Genomic DNA, 13,058 nt, shown 5'->3' on the forward strand with positions numbered 1-13,058 from the left:
CACTCACTATTCTGCTGGTGCAGTCACTGTGTACATACATTACATTACTGATCCTGAGTTACATCATGTATTATACCCCAGAGCTGCACTCACTATTCTGCTGGTGCAGTCACTGTGCACATACATTACATTACTGATCCTGAGTTACCTTCTGTATTATACCCCAGAGCTGCACTCACTATTCTGCTGGTGCAGTCACTGTGTACATACATTACATTACTGATCCTGAGTTACCTTCTGTATTATACCCCAGAGCAGCACTCACTATTCTGCTGGTGCAGTCACTGTGCACATACATTACATTACTGATCCTGAGTTACCTCCTGTATTATACCCCAGAGCTGCACTCACTATTCTGCTGGTGCAGTCACTGTGTACATACATTACATTACTGATCCTGAGTTACCTCCTGTATTATACTCCAGAGCTGCACTCACTATTCTGCTGGTGCAGTCACTGTGTACATACATTACATTACTGATCGTGAGTTACCTCCTGTATTATACCCCAGAGCTGCACTCACTATTCTGCTGGTGCAGTCACTCTGTACATACATTACATTACTGATCCTGAGTTACCTCCTGTATTATACCCCAGAGCTGCACTCACTATTCTGCTGGTGCAGTCACTCTGTACATACATTACATTACTGATCCTGAGTTACCTCCTGTATTATACCCCAGAGCTGCACTCACTATTCTGCTGGTGCAGTCACTCTGTACATACATTACATTACTGATCCTGAGTTACCTCTTGTATTATACTCCAGAGCTGCACTCACTATTCTGCTGGTGCAGTCACTGTATACATACATTACTGATCCTGAGTTACATCCTGTATTATACTCCAGAGCTGCGCTCACTATTCTGCTGGTGCAGTCACTGTGTACATACATTACATTACTGATCCTGAGTTACATCCTGTATTATACCCCAGAGCTGCACTCACTATTCTGCTGGTGCAGTCACTGTGTACATACATTACATTACTGATCCTGAGTTACATCCTGTATTATACCCCAGAGCTGCACTCACTATTCTGCTGGTGCAGTCACTGTGTACATACATTACATTACTGATCCTGAGTTACCTCCTGTATTATACTTCAGAGCTGCACTCACTATTCTGCTGGTGCAGTCACTGTGTACATACATTACATTACTGATCCTGAGTTACATCATGTATTATACCCCAGAGCTGCACTCACTATTCTGCTGGTGCAGTCACTGTGCACATACATTACATTACTGATCCTGAGTTACCTTCTGTATTATACCCCAGAGCTGCACTCACTATTCTGCTGGTGCAGTCACTGTGTACATACATTACATTACTGATCCTGAGTTACCTTCTGTATTATACACCAGAGCAGCACTCACTATTCTGCTGGTGCAGTCACTGTGCACATACATTACATTACTGATCCTGAGTTACCTCCTGTATTATACCCCAGAGCTGCACTCACTATTCTGCTGGTGCAGTCACTGTGTACATACATTACATTACTGATCCTGAGTTACCTCCTGTATTATACTCCAGAGCTGCACTCACTATTCTGCTGGTGCAGTCACTGTGTACATACATTATATTACTGATCCTGAGTTACATCCTGTATTATACCCCAGAGCTGCACTCACTATTCTGCTGGTGCAGTCACTGTGTACATACATTACATTACTGATCCTGAGTTACCTCCTGTATTATACTCCAGAGCTGCACTCACTATTCTGCTGGTGCAGTCACTGTGTACATACATTACATTACTGATCGTGAGTTACCTCCTGTATTATACCCCAGAGCTGCACTCACTATTCTGCTGGTGCAGTCACTCTGTACATACATTACATTACTGATCCTGAGTTACCTCCTGTATTATACCCCAGAGCTGCACTCACTATTCTGCTGGTGCAGTCACTGTGTACATACATTACATTACTGATCCTGAGTTACCTCCTGTATTATACTCCAGAGCTGCACTCACTATTCTGCTGGTGCAGTCACTCTGTACATACATTACATTACTGATCCTGAGTTACCTCCTGTATTATACCCCAGAGCTGCACTCACTATTCTGCTGGTGCAGTCACTCTGTACATACATTACTGATCCTGGAGGATCTTATGCTGAGGACCCCACTACATTGTGATGTGATATGCTGTCTGTTACCTGCCAGAGAGTTTTTCCTGCCGGCATTAACCCGAGTCATGATGTCGTTCATTGTCACGTCGTCCGTCATAAGATCCGGATGATCCTGCATCATAAACGTGTGGACATATAATGAACGATCACAGGTGTTGGGGGCCCTATGAGTGGCCTGGAAATCCCCCCTTTCAGCCCCATGTAGTGGATGTCGTGCAGAGCTGCCTGTGCGGAGGCCACGGATGAGGACTGGGCAAGTCCCGTCACTATGAATTCTATTACCGGGGTTTCCTGGCATCTGCTACTTATTACTGTCCTCAAGATCTCAGCTGACCTTCACCAAACAATCTGCACAGGGTGCGAGTCAGAGAAAATGTCCGTCCACTGAGCGCAGTCAGAAGAGAAAATGTCCGTCCACTGAGCGCAGACAGAGAAGAGAAAATGTCCGTCCACTGAGCGCAGTCAGAAGAGAAAATGTCCGTCCACTGAGCACAGAGAAGAGAAAATGTCCGTCCACTGAGCGCAGACAGAAGAGAAAATGTCCGTCCACTGAGCGCAGACAGAAGAGAAAATGTCCGTCCACTGAGCGCAGTCAGAAGAGAAAATGTCCGTCCACTGAGCGCAGACAGAAGAGAAAATGTCCGTCCACTGAGCGCAGACAGAAGAGAAAATGTCCGTCCACTGAGCACAGAGAAGAGAAAATGTCCGTCCACTGAGCGCAGACAGAAGAGAAAATGTCCGTCCACTGAGCGCAGTCAGAAGAGAAAATGTCCGTCCACTGAGCGCAGACAGAGAAGAGAAAATGTCCGTCCACTGAGCACAGAGAAGAGAAAATGTCCGTCCACTGAGCGCAGAGAAGAGAAAATGTCCGTCCACGGAGCGCAGACAAAGAAGAGAAAATGTCCGTCCACTGAGCGCAGACAGAAGAGAAAATGTCCGTCCACTGAGCGCAGACAGAGAAGTGAAAATGTCCGACCACTGAGCGCAGTCAGAGAAGAGAAAATGTCCGTCCACTGAGCGCAGACAGAAGAGAAAATGTCCGTCCACTGAGCGCAGACAGAGAAGAGAAAATGTCCGTCCACTGAGCGCAGTCAGAAGAGAAAATGTCCGACCACTGAGCGCAGACAGAGAAGAGAAAATGTCCGTCCACTGAGCGCAGTCAGAGAAGAGAAAATGTCCGACCACTGAGCGCAGTCAGAGAAGAGAAAATGTCCGTCCACTGAGCGCAGACAGAAGAGAAAATGTCCGTCCACTGAGCGCAGTCAGAAGAGAAAATGTCCGTCCACTGAGCGCAGACAAAGAAGAGAAAATGTCCGACCACTGAGCGCAGTCAGAGAAGAGAAAATGTCCGTCCACTGAGCGCAGACAGAAGAGAAAATGTCCGTCCACTGAGCGCAGACAGAGAAGAGAAAATGTCCGACCACTGAGCGCAGACAAAGAAGAGAAAATGTCCGTCCACTGAGCGCAGACAGAAGAGAAAATGTCCGTCCACTGAGCGCAGTCAGAGAAGAGAAAATGTCCGACCACTGAGCGCAGTCAGAGAAGAGAAAATGTCCGTCCACTGAGCGCAGACAGAAGAGAAAATGTCCGACCACTGAACGCAGTCAGAAGAGAAAATGTCCATCCACTGAGCGCAGTCAGAGAAGAGAAAATGTCCGTCCACTGAGCGCAGTCAGAGAAGAGAAAATGTCCGTCCACTGAGCGCAGACAGAGAAGAGAAAATGTCCGTCCACTGAGAGCAGTCAGAGAAGAGAAAATGTCCGTCCACTGAGCGCAGTCAGAGAAGAGAAAATGTCCGTCCACTGAGCGCAGACAGAGAAGAGAAAATGTCCGTCCACTGAGCGCAGACAGAAGAGAAAATGTCCGTCCACTGAGCGCAGACAGAGAAGAGAAAATGTCCGTCCACTGAGCACAGTCAGAAGAGAAAATGTCCGTCCACTGAGCGCAGAGAAGAGAAAATGTCCGTCCACTGAGCGCAGACAGAAGAGAAAATGTCCGTCCACTGAGCGCAGACAGAAGAGAAAATGTCCGTCCACTGAGCGCAGACAGAAGAGAAAATGTCCGTCCACTGAGCGCAGACAGAAGAGAAAATGTCCGTCCACTGAGCGCAGTCAGAAGAGAAAATGTCCGTCCACTGAGCGCAGTCAGAAGAGAAAATGTCCGTCCACTGAGCGCAGACAGAGAAGAGAAAATGTCCGTCCACTGAGCGCAGAGAAGAGAAAATGTCCGTCCACTGAGCGCAGACAGACAAGAGAAAATGTCCGTCCACTGAGCGCAGACAAAGAAGAGAAAATGTCCGTCCACTGAGCACAGACAGAGAAGAGAAAATGTCCGACCACTGAGCGCAGTCAGAGAAGAGAAAATGTCCGTCCACTGAGCGCAGACAGAGAAGAGAAAATGTCCGACCACTGAGCGCAGTCAGAGAAGAGAAAATGTCCGACCACTGAGCACAGACAGAGAAGAGAAAATGTCCGACCACTGAGCGCAGTCAGAGAAGAGAAAATGTCCGTCCACTGAGCACAGACAGAGAAGAGAAAATGTCCGACCACTGAGCGCAGTCAGAGAAGAGAAAATGTCCGTCCACTGAGCGCAGACAGAAGAGAAAATGTCCGTCCACTGAGCGCAGTCAGAAGAGAAAATGTCCGTCCACTGAGCGCAGTCAGAAGAGAAAATGTCCGTCCACTGAGCGCAGACAGAGAAGAGAAAATGTCCGTCCACTGAGCGCAGACAGAGAAGAGAAAATGTCCGTCCACTGAGCGCAGTCAGAAGAGAAAATGTCCGTCCACTGAGCGCAGTCAGAAGAGAAAATGTCCGTCCACTGAGCACAGAGAAGAGAAAATGTCCGTCCACTGAGCGCAGACAAAGAAGAGAAAATGTCCGTCCACTGAGCGCAGTCAGAAGAGAAAATGTCCGTCCACTGAGCGCAGTCAGAGAAGAGAAAATGTCCGTCCACTGAGCACAGTCAGAGAAGAGAAAATGTCCGACCACTGAGCACAGACAGAGAAGAGAAAATGTGCGACCACTGAGCGCAGACAAAGAAGAGAAAATGTCCGTCCACTGAGCACAGAGAAGAGAAAATGTCCGTCCACTGAGCACAGAGAAGAGAAAATGTCCGTCCACTGAGCGCAGAAAAGAGAAAATGTCCGACCACTGAGCGCAGTCAGAGAAGAGAAAATGTCCGTCCACTGAGCGCAGACAGAGAAGAGAAAATGTCCGTCCACTGAGCGCAGACAGAGAAGAGAAAATGTCCGTCCACTGAGCACAGAGAAGAGAAAATGTCCGTCCACTGAGCGCAGAAAAGAGAAAATGTCCGACCACTGAGCGCAGTCAGAGAAGAGAAAATGTCCGTCCACTGAGCGCAGACAGAGAAGAGAAAATGTTCGTCCACTGAGCACAGAGAAGAGAAAATGTCCGACCACTGAGCGCAGTCAGAAGAGAAAATGTCCGTCCACTGAGCGCAAAGAAGAGAAAATGTCCGTCCACTGAGCGCAGTCAGAGAAGAGAAAATGTCCGTCCACTGAGCGCAAAGAAGAGAAAATGTCCGACCACTGAGCGCAGTCAGAGAAGAGAAAATGTCCATCCACTGAGCGCAAAGAAGAGAAAATGTCCGTCCACTGAGCACAGTCAGAAGAGAAAATGTCCGTCCACTGAGCACAGTCAGAAGAGAAAATGTCCGTCCACTGAGCACAGAGAAGAGAAAATGTCCGACCACTGAGCGCAGTCAGAAGAGAAAATGTCCGTCCACTGAGCACAGAGAAGAGAAAATGTCCGTCCACTGAGCGCAGACAGAGAAGAGAAAATGTCCGTCCACTGAGCACAGAGAAGAGAAAATGTCCGTCCACTGAGCGCAGTCAGAAGAGAAAATGTCCGTCCACTGAGCGCAGACAGAGAAGAGAAAATGTCCGTCCACTGAGCGCAGACAGAGAAGAGAAAATGTCCGACCACTGAGCGCAGACAGAGAAGAGAAAATGTCCGTCCACTGAGCGCAGTCAGAGAAGAGAAAATGTCCGACCACTGAGCGCAGACAGAGAAGAGAAAATGTCCGTCCACTGAGCGCAGTCAGAAGAGAAAATGTCCTACCACTGAGCGCAGACAGAGAAGAGAAAATGTCCGTCCACTGAGCGCAGTCAGAGAAGAGAAAATGTCCGTCCACTGAGCGCAGTCAGAAGAGAAAATGTCCGTCCACTGAGCGCAGACAGAGAAGAGAAAATGTCCGTCCACTGAGCGCAGTCAGAGAAGAGAAAATGTCCGTCCACTGAGCGCAGACAGAGTAGAGAAAATGTCCGTCCACTGAGCGCAGACAGAGAAGAGAAAATGTCCGTCCACTGAGCGCAGTCAGAGAAGAGAAAATGTCCGTCCACTGAGCGCAGTCAGAAGAGAAAATGTCCGTCCACTGAGCACAGACAGAGAAGAGAAAATGTCCGTCCACTGACCGCAGAGAAGAGAAAATGTCCGTCCACTGAGCGCAGACAGAGAAGAGAAAATGTCCGTCCACTGAGCGCAGTCAGAGAAGAGAAAATGTCCGACCACTGAGCGCAGACAGAGAAGAGAAAATGTCCGTCCACTGAGCGCAGTCAAAGAAGAGAAAATGTCCGTCCACTGAACGCAGAGAAGAGAAAATGTCCGACCACTGAGCGCAGACAGAGAAGAGAAAATGTCCGTCCACTGAGCGCAGAGAAGAGAAAATGTCCGACCACTGAGCGCAGTCAAAGAAGAGAAAATGTCCGTCCACTGAGCGCAGAGAAGAGAAAATGTCCGACCACTGAGCGCAGTCAAAGAAGAGAAAATGTCCGTCCACTGAGCGCAGAGAAGAGAAAATGTCCGACCACTGAGCGCAGACAGAGAAGAGAAAATGTCCGTCCACTGAGCGCAGAGAAGAGAAAATGTCCGACCACTGAGCGCAGACAGAAGAGAAAATGTCCGTCCACTGAGCGCAGTCAGAGAAGAGAAAATGTCCGTCCACTGAGCGCAGACAGAGAAGAGAAAATGTCCGTCCACTGAGCGCAGTCAGAGAAGAGAAAATGTCCGTCCACTGAGCGCAGTCAGAGAAGAGAAAATGTCCGTCCACTGAGCGCAGTCAAAGAAGAGAAAATGTCCGTCCACTGAGCGCAGTCAGAAGAGAAAATGTCCGTCCACTGAGCGCAGACAGAGAAGAGAAAATGTCCGTCCACTGAGCGCAGACAGAAGAGAAAATGTCCGTCCACTGAGCGCAGTCAGAGAAGAGAAAATGTCCGTCCACTGAGCACAGACAGAGAAGAGAAAATGTCCGTCCACTGAGCGCAGTCAGAGAAGAGAAAATGTCCGTCCACTGAGCGCAGACAGAGAAGAGAAAATGTCCGTCCACTGAGCGCAGACAGAAGAGAAAATGTCCGTCCACTGAGCACAGAGAAGAGAAAATGTCCGTCCACTGAGCGCAGAAAAGAGAAAATGTCCGACCACTGAGCGCAGTCAGAGAAGAGAAAATGTCCGTCCACTGAGCGCAGACAGAGAAGAGAAAATGTCCGTCCACTGAGCGCAGACAGAGAAGAGAAAATGTCCGTCCACTGAGCACAGAGAAGAGAAAATGTCCGTCCACTGAGCGCAGAAAAGAGAAAATGTCCGACCACTGAGCGCAGTCAGAGAAGAGAAAATGTCCGTCCACTGAGCGCAGACAGAGAAGAGAAAATGTTCGTCCACTGAGCACAGAGAAGAGAAAATGTCCGACCACTGAGCGCAGTCAGAAGAGAAAATGTCCGTCCACTGAGCGCAAAGAAGAGAAAATGTCCGTCCACTGAGCGCAGTCAGAGAAGAGAAAATGTCCGTCCACTGAGCGCAAAGAAGAGAAAATGTCCGACCACTGAGCGCAGTCAGAGAAGAGAAAATGTCCATCCACTGAGCGCAAAGAAGAGAAAATGTCCGTCCACTGAGCACAGTCAGAAGAGAAAATGTCCGTCCACTGAGCACAGTCAGAAGAGAAAATGTCCGTCCACTGAGCACAGAGAAGAGAAAATGTCCGACCACTGAGCGCAGTCAGAAGAGAAAATGTCCGTCCACTGAGCGCAGACAGAGAAGAGAAAATGTCCGTCCACTGAGCACAGAGAAGAGAAAATGTCCGTCCACTGAGCGCAGTCAGAAGAGAAAATGTCCGTCCACTGAGCGCAGACAGAGAAGAGAAAATGTCCGTCCACTGAGCGCAGACAGAGAAGAGAAAATGTCCGACCACTGAGCGCAGACAGAGAAGAGAAAATGTCCGTCCACTGAGCGCAGTCAGAGAAGAGAAAATGTCCGACCACTGAGCGCAGACAGAGAAGAGAAAATGTCCGTCCACTGAGCGCAGTCAGAAGAGAAAATGTCCTACCACTGAGCGCAGACAGAGAAGAGAAAATGTCCGTCCACTGAGCGCAGTCAGAGAAGAGAAAATGTCCGTCCACTGAGCGCAGTCAGAAGAGAAAATGTCCGTCCACTGAGCGCAGACAGAGAAGAGAAAATGTCCGTCCACTGAGCGCAGTCAGAGAAGAGAAAATGTCCGTCCACTGAGCGCAGACAGAGTAGAGAAAATGTCCGTCCACTGAGCGCAGACAGAGAAGAGAAAATGTCCGTCCACTGAGCGCAGTCAGAGAAGAGAAAATGTCCGTCCACTGAGCGCAGTCAGAAGAGAAAATGTCCGTCCACTGAGCACAGACAGAGAAGAGAAAATGTCCGTCCACTGACCGCAGAGAAGAGAAAATGTCCGTCCACTGAGCGCAGACAGAGAAGAGAAAATGTCCGTCCACTGAGCGCAGTCAGAGAAGAGAAAATGTCCGACCACTGAGCGCAGACAGAGAAGAGAAAATGTCCGTCCACTGAGCGCAGTCAAAGAAGAGAAAATGTCCGTCCACTGAACGCAGAGAAGAGAAAATGTCCGACCACTGAGCGCAGACAGAGAAGAGAAAATGTCCGTCCACTGAGCGCAGAGAAGAGAAAATGTCCGACCACTGAGCGCAGTCAAAGAAGAGAAAATGTCGGTCCACTGAGCGCAGAGAAGAGAAAATGTCCGACCACTGAGCGCAGTCAAAGAAGAGAAAATGTCCGTCCACTGAGCGCAGAGAAGAGAAAATGTCCGACCACTGAGCGCAGAGAAGAGAAAATGTCCGACCACTGAGCGCAGTCAGAAGAGAAAATGTCCGTCCACTGAGCGCAGAGAAGAGAAAATGTCCGTCCACTGAGCGCAGAGAAGAGAAAATGTCCGACCACTGAGCGCAGTCAGAAGAGAAAATGTCCGTCCACTGAGCGCAAAGAAGAGAAAATGTCCGTCCACTGAGCGCAGTCAGAGAAGAGAAAATGTCCGTCCACTGAGCGCAAAGAAGAGAAAATGTCCGACCACTGAGCGCAGTCAGAGAAGAGAAAATGTCCATCCACTGAGCGCAAAGAAGAGAAAATGTCCGTCCACTGAGCACAGTCAGAAGAGAAAATGTCCGTCCACTGAGCACAGTCAGAAGAGAAAATGTCCGTCCACTGAGCACAGAGAAGAGAAAATGTCCGACCACTGAGCGCAGTCAGAAGAGAAAATGTCCGTCCACTGAGCACAGAGAAGAGAAAATGTCCGTCCACTGAGCGCAGACAGAGAAGAGAAAATGTCCGTCCACTGAGCACAGAGAAGAGAAAATGTCCGTCCACTGAGCGCAGTCAGAAGAGAAAATGTCCGTCCACTGAGCGCAGACAGAGAAGAGAAAATGTCCGTCCACTGAGCGCAGACAGAGAAGAGAAAATGTCCGACCACTGAGCGCAGACAGAGAAGAGAAAATGTCCGTCCACTGAGCGCAGTCAGAGAAGAGAAAATGTCCGACCACTGAGCGCAGACAGAGAAGAGAAAATGTCCGTCCACTGAGCGCAGTCAGAAGAGAAAATGTCCTACCACTGAGCGCAGACAGAGAAGAGAAAATGTCCGTCCACTGAGCGCAGTCAGAGAAGAGAAAATGTCCGTCCACTGAGCGCAGTCAGAAGAGAAAATGTCCGTCCACTGAGCGCAGACAGAGAAGAGAAAATGTCCGTCCACTGAGCGCAGTCAGAGAAGAGAAAATGTCCGTCCACTGAGCGCAGACAGAGTAGAGAAAATGTCCGTCCACTGAGCGCAGACAGAGAAGAGAAAATGTCCGTCCACTGAGCGCAGTCAGAGAAGAGAAAATGTCCGTCCACTGAGCGCAGTCAGAAGAGAAAATGTCCGTCCACTGAGCACAGACAGAGAAGAGAAAATGTCCGTCCACTGACCGCAGAGAAGAGAAAATGTCCGTCCACTGAGCGCAGACAGAGAAGAGAAAATGTCCGTCCACTGAGCGCAGTCAGAGAAGAGAAAATGTCCGACCACTGAGCGCAGACAGAGAAGAGAAAATGTCCGTCCACTGAGCGCAGTCAAAGAAGAGAAAATGTCCGTCCACTGAACGCAGAGAAGAGAAAATGTCCGACCACTGAGCGCAGACAGAGAAGAGAAAATGTCCGTCCACTGAGCGCAGAGAAGAGAAAATGTCCGACCACTGAGCGCAGTCAAAGAAGAGAAAATGTCCGTCCACTGAGCGCAGAGAAGAGAAAATGTCCGACCACTGAGCGCAGTCAAAGAAGAGAAAATGTCCGTCCACTGAGCGCAGAGAAGAGAAAATGTCCGACCACTGAGCGCAGACAGAGAAGAGAAAATGTCCGTCCACTGAGCGCAGAGAAGAGAAAATGTCCGACCACTGAGCGCAGACAGAAGAGAAAATGTCCGTCCACTGAGCGCAGTCAGAGAAGAGAAAATGTCCGTCCACTGAGCGCAGACAGAGAAGAGAAAATGTCCGTCCACTGAGCGCAGTCAGAGAAGAGAAAATGTCCGTCCACTGAGCGCAGTCAGAGAAGAGAAAATGTCCGTCCACTGAGCGCAGTCAAAGAAGAGAAAATGTCCGTCCACTGAGCGCAGTCAGAAGAGAAAATGTCCGTCCACTGAGCGCAGACAGAGAAGAGAAAATGTCCGTCCACTGAGCGCAGACAGAAGAGAAAATGTCCGTCCACTGAGCGCAGTCAGAGAAGAGAAAATGTCCGTCCACTGAGCACAGACAGAGAAGAGAAAATGTCCGTCCACTGAGCGCAGTCAGAGAAGAGAAAATGTCCGTCCACTGAGCGCAGACAGAGAAGAGAAAATGTCCGTCCACTGAGCGCAGACAGAAGAGAAAATGTCCGTCCACTGAGCACAGAGAAGAGAAAATGTCCGTCCACTGAGCGCAGAAAAGAGAAAATGTCCGACCACTGAGCGCAGTCAGAGAAGAGAAAATGTCCGTCCACTGAGCGCAGACAGAGAAGAGAAAATGTCCGTCCACTGAGCGCAGACAGAGAAGAGAAAATGTCCGTCCACTGAGCACAGAGAAGAGAAAATGTCCGTCCACTGAGCGCAGAAAAGAGAAAATGTCCGACCACTGAGCGCAGTCAGAGAAGAGAAAATGTCCGTCCACTGAGCGCAGACAGAGAAGAGAAAATGTTCGTCCACTGAGCACAGAGAAGAGAAAATGTCCGACCACTGAGCGCAGTCAGAAGAGAAAATGTCCGTCCACTGAGCGCAAAGAAGAGAAAATGTCCGTCCACTGAGCGCAGTCAGAGAAGAGAAAATGTCCGTCCACTGAGCGCAAAGAAGAGAAAATGTCCGACCACTGAGCGCAGTCAGAGAAGAGAAAATGTCCATCCACTGAGCGCAAAGAAGAGAAAATGTCCGTCCACTGAGCACAGTCAGAAGAGAAAATGTCCGTCCACTGAGCACAGTCAGAAGAGAAAATGTCCGTCCACTGAGCACAGAGAAGAGAAAATGTCCGACCACTGAGCGCAGTCAGAAGAGAAAATGTCCGTCCACTGAGCGCAGACAGAGAAGAGAAAATGTCCGTCCACTGAGCACAGAGAAGAGAAAATGTCCGTCCACTGAGCGCAGTCAGAAGAGAAAATGTCCGTCCACTGAGCGCAGACAGAGAAGAGAAAATGTCCGTCCACTGAGCGCAGACAGAGAAGAGAAAATGTCCGACCACTGAGCGCAGACAGAGAAGAGAAAATGTCCGTCCACTGAGCGCAGTCAGAGAAGAGAAAATGTCCGACCACTGAGCGCAGACAGAGAAGAGAAAATGTCCGTCCACTGAGCGCAGTCAGAAGAGAAAATGTCCTACCACTGAGCGCAGACAGAGAAGAGAAAATGTCCGTCCACTGAGCGCAGTCAGAGAAGAGAAAATGTCCGTCCACTGAGCGCAGTCAGAAGAGAAAATGTCCGTCCACTGAGCGCAGACAGAGAAGAGAAAATGTCCGTCCACTGAGCGCAGTCAGAGAAGAGAAAATGTCCGTCCACTGAGCGCAGACAGAGTAGAGAAAATGTCCGTCCACTGAGCGCAGACAGAGAAGAGAAAATGTCCGTCCACTGAGCGCAGTCAGAGAAGAGAAAATGTCCGTCCACTGAGCGCAGTCAGAAGAGAAAATGTCCGTCCACTGAGCACAGACAGAGAAGAGAAAATGTCCGTCCACTGACCGCAGAGAAGAGAAAATGTCCGTCCACTGAGCGCAGACAGAGAAGAGAAAATGTCCGTCCACTGAGCGCAGTCAGAGAAGAGAAAATGTCCGACCACTGAGCGCAGACAGAGAAGAGAAAATGTCCGTCCACTGAGCGCAGTCAAAGAAGAGAAAATGTCCGTCCACTGAACGCAGAGAAGAGAAAATGTCCGACCACTGAGCGCAGACAGAGAAGAGAAAATGTCCGTCCACTGAGCGCAGAGAAGAGAAAATGTCCGACCACTGAGCGCAGTCAAAGAAGAGAAAATGTCCGTCCACTGAGCGCAGAGAAGAGAAAATGTCCGACCACTGAGCGCAGTCAAAGAAGAGAAAATGTCCGTCCACTGAGCGCAGAGAAGAGAAAATGTCCGACCACTGAGCGCAGACAGAGAAGAGAAAATGTCCGTCCACTGAGCG

At 49.4% G+C, this 13,058-nt stretch overlaps 1 protein-coding gene across 1 annotated transcript in view; it reads right to left on the reverse strand.

Annotated features, from left to right (window-relative positions):
- NFRKB (nuclear factor related to kappaB binding protein) overlaps positions 1-13,058 on the reverse strand; it is a 67,613-nt gene that overhangs the window by 28,500 nt on the left and 26,055 nt on the right. The window contains exon 8 of the mRNA XM_069742359.1: positions 2,166-2,250. Within this exon, the coding sequence (XP_069598460.1) occupies positions 2,166-2,250 (85 nt within the window). The remainder of the gene's footprint in view (positions 1-2,165; positions 2,251-13,058) is intronic.

This window comes from Ranitomeya imitator, chromosome 10 (assembly GCF_032444005.1).
Source record: "Ranitomeya imitator isolate aRanImi1 chromosome 10, aRanImi1.pri, whole genome shotgun sequence".
NCBI classification, from domain to species: Eukaryota; Metazoa; Chordata; class Amphibia; order Anura; family Dendrobatidae; genus Ranitomeya; species Ranitomeya imitator.